General features: G+C 37.8%; 1 protein-coding gene across 1 annotated transcript; it reads right to left on the reverse strand.

Moving 5' to 3' along the window:
* LOC109223079 (legumin A-like) lies at nucleotides 892-4,631 on the reverse strand. The gene is made up of 6 exons (XM_019387338.1): nucleotides 4,511-4,631; nucleotides 3,340-3,557; nucleotides 2,920-3,173; nucleotides 2,426-2,586; nucleotides 2,034-2,352; nucleotides 892-1,445 (listed from the first exon to the last, which is right to left on the reverse strand). Exons 1-6 carry the CDS (start codon nucleotides 4,579-4,581, stop codon nucleotides 1,011-1,013), a joined length of 1,458 nt encoding a protein of 485 aa, XP_019242883.1. The 5' UTR covers nucleotides 4,582-4,631; the 3' UTR covers nucleotides 892-1,010.

A 7,166-nucleotide genomic window follows, 5' to 3' on the forward strand; every position in this document is an offset into this window, starting at 1 on the left:
AGCTGAGATTTTCCCTGCAAGATTGCGCTCAACTTGCCACGGAATATCAGATGCATCCGGGAAATTAGGGGCGATGGTGGGCGCTTTCGGATTCTAGTATTTGGCTCAGCTACAAGATAAGGCCAAGGCTGATGAAGGGTATCCTGCTGGAATTGGAGTTAGAAATTCCCTCATTGTGCTAGGTGTAATCAATCTTCTCGGCACGTTATTCACTTTCTTGGTTCCGGAATCAAAAGGAAAGTCTCTGGAAGAGATGTCAAGAGAAAATGAAGAATGAAAATGAGGCAACTCAATATAATAACAGGATAGTTCCTGTTGTGTAGAAGTGGTTTAGTTTCCCTTTTACTTTGTATAATGTAACTCAATATCATATATATGGACTCAGAAATTAAAAAAGCTTTTATGGTTAGTGTTTATCTCCATGGAAATTTATATCAGTTTATGCATTTGAAAAGCAAAATGAAAAAGCAAAGTTGATTTTTAGACTAAGGGCAGCCCGATACACAAAGCATCCCGCGTTCACGCAGCCTTCAGAGAAGGGCCACACTCCAAGGCGTGTATTATAGACAGCCTACCCTAACGCAAGCATTCGTGGCTACTTCCACGGTTCGAACTCTTTACCGTAGCTCCAAGGCTCCTGTATCATCCAAGAAACTACAGGAGAAAAATGAAGACCTTCAAACTAACTATGGTTTATTTATAATTCTTGAATCTTAAAGAAAAGTAAAACCTACGGAGTTTTTGTTACGGAGTGCTTTATCCCCCAATGTGGCAATTTCCGGCGCGAATTCGGATTAGTCTGATCCCAATGAGGAACCGGACACCGGGTGAAAAACCAAAAAAGAAGAAAACTAAGAAAGATGCACAATCAAGATTTCAACGTACTTGAACAAGATTCTTTTTATTTAGAAATTTATTCTTCATTTGCCCTCTTTCTCAATTGCAGAAACATGCCGCACTTACATAATATTACATATGAGAACATAATACCTCAAGTCCTCCTCTAATTATCAAGCAATACTAGTACTATTAGCCTCATCAACCAGACCAATTACTCTTCCATAGGAACGCGGCGATCTTCTAGTAGAACGGAAAATGAGCGTTTCATCCCTGTTAAACTTAAGCCTTCGCGCTTCATCCCTCGATATCTGATAAGCATTGGCAATGACATCCAGGGGCAGCCCGCGAATGGCCGAGGTACGGCCACTCAAGGTGTTGATCATGGCATTGTCATTAGTATTGAATGCTATCCATTCACATCCTTCATTTCCTGCTTGTTTTACAATTGCATAGTTCTGTGGCACTACTAAACATTGTCCTTCGCGAACTTGATCATCTAGCACTGCTTGTCCTCTGTGATCTACTATCTGAATTCTTGATTCGCCTCTCGTTATGTAGATTATGCTGTGTGCATTCTTGTACCAATGTGGTGCCATCATCGAATTCTGCACATTTTTTATCCGAAAATAAGTCACTTTACAGAACATAATTGAGATTATAGAAGAACAACGAAAGCGTGAGGTGTACAATGACACGTTTCTGAAAGAGTTTAAGTTCTACGTACTGATGCTTTTGAATGAATATTTCAAAAGACACCTTGCACTTGTATACAAAGTTCAGAAACCAACACTTTTTCTAGTTTTACTACTACTAGTAGTTCATTTTTAATGGATTTAAGTTGTATACACGAAGAAAAGATTTTTTACACTATCAGTGCAGTTTAACATGCAGTAGTTACCATACACTAACTTAAACACGTCTCATTTTGCACTTGTATACAAAGTTCAGAATCCAACACCTTTACTAGTTGTACTACTAGTAGTAGTTCACTTTTAATGGATTTAAGTTGTATACACGAAGAAAGGATTTTTTACACTATCAGTGCAGTTTAACATGCAGTAGTTACCATATATATTAACATGTCACTAATCAATGCTTATCGTAGAATTTACCTATAATTACCTTACTAGTGATGTGATTGTGCAAATATTTAAAAAACGTCATTACATAGAACTTAAGCGGAAGTGACTTACTCTGTAGAGAACTCCCCGAGCAGCACTGAGTCGGAGGAAGCTAAGAATGGGCAGAGTGAAACGATTGACAGTGCTTAAACGTCCTGCACGCGGGTTGTATATATCAGCACGAGCAGGATTGTCAATGTTTTCTCTAACCTTAGCAGTACAAATTGTCTCTTCAATTCCATTAATCATAGGACCACGACCATATTGTCCTTGTTCTTGTTGTTCTTCTTGTTCTTGTGAAAAAGGTGGTCTAATTACTCTAAGCCCTTCTTGAACACTAACAATATGACCTCTCATGTCATCTTGTCCTTGTAGCCTCCTCGCCGTTTCCCTGTAATAACAGATGCGGATTCAAAATTTAAACATGATCGATGAATTTAACTTTTAAGGTTCTTAGCACTGACCTGTCAACGCCAAATGCTTCTGATAGAACTTCTATGTCAAAGCCATTGAAAACATTGCCTGATCGAAATTGCTCCCTTCGCATAGTGCTGCCCCCGTACTGTCTCCCTTGTTGTTGTTGTTGTTGTTGTCCTTGTTGCGGGTTTCCAGCAATAAAGAACCTCTGCATATAGTGAACATTCAAATATATTATGTAAAGACAATTTCAAGAAGTAATCGAGCACTTCAATCTTGAATGTATATTGGGTAACGATGCGATAAATAAGGGCAGCCCGGTGCACAAGGCATTCAGCCAGGGGTGTGATGTAGACAGCCTACCCTAATGCAAGCATCAGTGGCTGTTTCCACGGCTCGAACCTGTGACCTATAGGTCACATGGAGACAACTTTATCGTTATTCCAAGGGTGATAAATTCAGACAATAACAACGAGTCAATGACTGAGAGCGGTCTGTGATTGAGTGATAAATTGATCGTGCAATAATACTCTTAACGTACCCGAGAGGTTTGATCCAATTGATTGGCATTGTTAGAGGCATCTTCAAGAACAACAAGAACAACTTCTTCATTTCCTTCATTATATAGCCAATGTGCAGCACCTGCAGGAAATGCCATAATATCACCCTGCCTAAATTGTTCAATCTTTTGATGACGATCTTGAAATCTTCTGCCTCTAATTCTCTGTTGAGTTTGTTGAGATGATTGGAATGTCTCGGGGCAACCCGAGTTCATTATCCCATAAAATCCTCTACCTGTTTACATACAATAAGATCATCACTCACCAAAAGAATGTTACTTTTTCGTTTTTAAAGAGTCTGAACAACATAGCACGTGACACAATAGGAGATATAGACCTATTTGCTATTGACATAATTACAAAATATTTCAAAATTAATTGAAGTTTTAATTAATTAGCACCTTGAACAACATAGGCAAGCAGTGGAGAATTAGTATAAGAAGGCAAGAAAAGGCCTCTGGACTGAATAACATGACGAAATAGTGAAACTCCAGCACATTGAAATTGCTGATTATTTGTGTCAAAAAACTCAGTAACTCCAGCTTCTGCTTGCATTCTAAAGGAAGGCTCTTGTGGATTGAGTCTGTTAATTTGACACTGACCTTGTTGCTGTTGGTACCTGTTGGAAATTTAAATAAAATATGAACAATTAGAGATGTGTCCAGGATTTAAAGTTTATCGGTTTTTATGGCAATCTCAATTTAATATACAATAATAATTGAGGCCACTTTCAAATATTTATAGCTCACGGCCGCCTGGTGCGCAAGGCATCATGCGTTCACGCTAGGTCCGGGGAAGGGCCGCACCCTAAGGGGTGTGATGTAGACAGTCTACCCTAATGCAAGCATTAGTAGCTACTTCCACGCCTCGAACCCGTGACCTGTACGTTGCTCCAAAGCTCCTTTTCATGTCAAACATTTATAGATATTTAGTAAATTTTTTAAAATATACACCGCGTCTGAATAAAAACTACTAAATTTATGTAAACCCGTATATCACATGCTAGCTCCGCCTCTGTGAACACAATAGAGATAAAGGCTAAGAGATCAGTAGAGAAATAGCTGAAAACTGGCTTGATTTTATCATAAAATTCAGAAAAACTCCTCAACTACTAGCACTACTTGAGCATGTACTCTGCTGATTTGCAAAAATAGTCACTTTATGACCAGTTAGCAACTTTTTCAAAATCAGATCAATGGCTTGAAGTTGGAAAGTGGCCACTTGGTCTGAAGTTTAAAATTGAAAACTAACATTCAAATCACAGTTTGAGCAGGAATTCTGCAGATTTGCAAAAATAGCCACTTTTATGTCCTTGTACCTAGAAGTCGACAATTTTTACAAAATTAGACCAGTTGTAGGAAGTTTGGAAGTTGCAACCTGATTTGAAGTTTAAAATTCTAAACTAATATTCATATAACTTGTCTAATTTTAGAAGTATGGCAAGTTTCAAATAAAAGTCTATAAAAAAGTGGCCACCAAATGTAAATAACATCCTCATAATTTTGACCAACGAACTGTTAAAAATAGGAACTATTTTGACAAATAAAAAGAACAGGTATTACTGAACAATACCTTTGCTGAGCAAAATTACCATGCAAAAGCAAAAGGAAACTCAAGAAAAAAGAAAACCATGTAGTGGCCATGATTATAACTGTTAACAGAAAAATAAGAAGAAGAAAAAAGTATTATTGTGCTGATGGGAAGTGAAGATCAAGTAGGAAATGAAGGTTATTTATACTAGAGAGGATTAGTTTTAAAGATTGACACATTGCAAAAAATATGTAAAACAAAGTTTTGTGCCATTTTGCACTTTGCATGGCTAGCCAAACCATTCTGCTTTACACATAATAAGTTTAAATTTTTTCATGCATGTTTTCTTTCAGTTTTCGTTGTATAAGTGGCTTCATTTGTCTGAAGAATAGTACAATATACAAGTAATTCCAAAAAGAAAAAATTAGAAATAAAAAAACAAGAAGTCCATCATTAAATTGTGCATTAGAAATAAAAAAAACAAGAAGTCCATCATTAACAAGAATAGTACAATACTGTACTAAATTTTTACACTATCAAATTGAGCTACGCGTTTTACCCTAATTAATAATAGGGTAAATGCGTATAGTCTTAATTTTATAACTTTAAAGAAGTTGTAGATAACCTATAAAGTTATATGTATCGATAGAGTAAAGAATTTTTACGTTATCAATATAATTTAAAATGTGATAGTAAATTAGTTATAATTTATATTATTTTCTTATATCAAGGGATACTCACGCACGCTTAAGTTTAATATCTTTGCGCCGGACAATAACATTCGCACAATTGGTCATCGCGATTGGTTTAAGGGCGGCTATAAAGGCTTGGCAAGTGAGGTCATTGCCTTGGGCCCCCAACATTTGAAGGCCTCAAATTTACTTATTCCCTTATTATTATGATTCCTATATACTATAGAATTTATATAAATAATTATTATAAAGAAAAGTGTTGTAGTATATCTTTTTTGATTGAAGTTATTTAATACCAATAAGTTCATAAATTATGATAATATTTCACTTATTAATTAGTATATTTGCTTCACTTTTCAATTTTAATTTTATCCTTTTGATATAGGAATTAAGATATATATCGACAACATAATGAATTTTTGTTACAATCTTCTTTGAAACTGCATGACACAAAAGCATTCATGCACCGGTTTTCTTTTAGTGCAATTCAACATATTATATTAGATTATTTACAATTAATTTTAGATATTCACCAATAAGTGCTACTAATTAATTGAATGAACTATAATTATCGTTTAAATTGATCAGAATGAGTTAATATTTTTGACACTGTCAATGCTCAAAACTTAAGTTATTACGTTATGTACATTTATTTATTTCTCTTGAGTCTAAGGGTTTTAAGCTGAGCAGGACGAAGACGGAATACCTGGAGTGTAAGTTCCGCGTTGAGCCGGGGTAAGTGGGCGTGGATGTGAGGCTTGAATCACAGGTCGTCCCTAGTAGAAGCAGTTTCAAGTACCTTGGGTCGGTTATCCGGGGGGAGTGGAGATCGGCGAGGACGTCACACGCCGTATTGGGGTAGGATGGATGAAGTGGAGGTTAGCATCTGGAGTCCTTTGTGACAAGAGAGTGCCATCGATACTCAAAGGCAAATTCTATAAAGCGGTGGTTAGACCGGCCATGATGTATGGGGCTGAGTGTTGGCCTGTTAAGAACTCAAATATTCAGAAGATGAAAGTAGCAGAGATAAAGATGTTGAGGTGGATGTGCGGGCACACTAGGATGGATAAGATTAGGAATGAGGATATTCGGGAGAAGGTGCGCGTGGCTCCCATTGATGACAAGATGCGGGAAGCGAGATTCAGATAGTTCAGGCATGTACAGAGAAGAAGCCTAGATGCTCCGATAAGGAGGCGTGAGCGGCTGGCTCTGGAGGGCACGAGAAGAGGTAGAGGGAGGCCTAAGAAGTATTGGGAAGAAGTGATTAGGCAGGACATGGCGAGGCTTCAGATTTCCGAGGACATGGCACTTGATAGGAAGATGTGGAGGTCGAGTATTAGAGTTGTAGGTTAGGAGGTAGTTGAGTCTTGCCTTACTTCGTACCTTTGTAAGACTAGTCTGGCGGAGACTCGGGCTCCAATGGGGACAAGGAATGCCATTGAGGCATTATATCAAACACTTAACAAGCACTAGTGCTATGGGAGTTCTTATGGAAATGAGGGATTGCCTCATCCTCCCAAATCGGCTTGTGGGTTTCTATCGCGCCCCCCTTTTTCCTCGCGGAATCCGGGTTTCGATATTTTGGGACAACTCCTTTCCTTTTTGGAATTGGGTATGAGATTTAAAGAGTTGCCACCTAACGGATTAAGGTGCTCATGAAACCAGTTTACATTACCAGAGATTGGATAAGGGCTCGAAATTACCCTTAAGGGGAAGGTGTTAGGCACCCCTCGAGGTCCAAAACGGTGTGTCCCAGCCAAACTAAGTTTAAGCGAATTAGTCTTTAAGGAAATAAAGCAGTTTAAACAAATAGAGATTATTTTAAAAGGGGTCCTAAGTTTATTAGCCAATAGGATCACTTCCATGCAATACTCGGTAACCTTCCCCAAATTGAGGTGTTACGCGTAGCATTAGCGCACAGGTCATCATCTCCTTTACTACCCAATTACCCTCCCCTTTTTAATTATTACCTAAGCGTTCTAATAACATCCAGTACGTACCTTATG

This window comes from Nicotiana attenuata, chromosome 2 (assembly GCF_001879085.1).
Source record: "Nicotiana attenuata strain UT chromosome 2, NIATTr2, whole genome shotgun sequence".
Taxonomy (NCBI): domain Eukaryota; kingdom Viridiplantae; phylum Streptophyta; class Magnoliopsida; order Solanales; family Solanaceae; genus Nicotiana; species Nicotiana attenuata.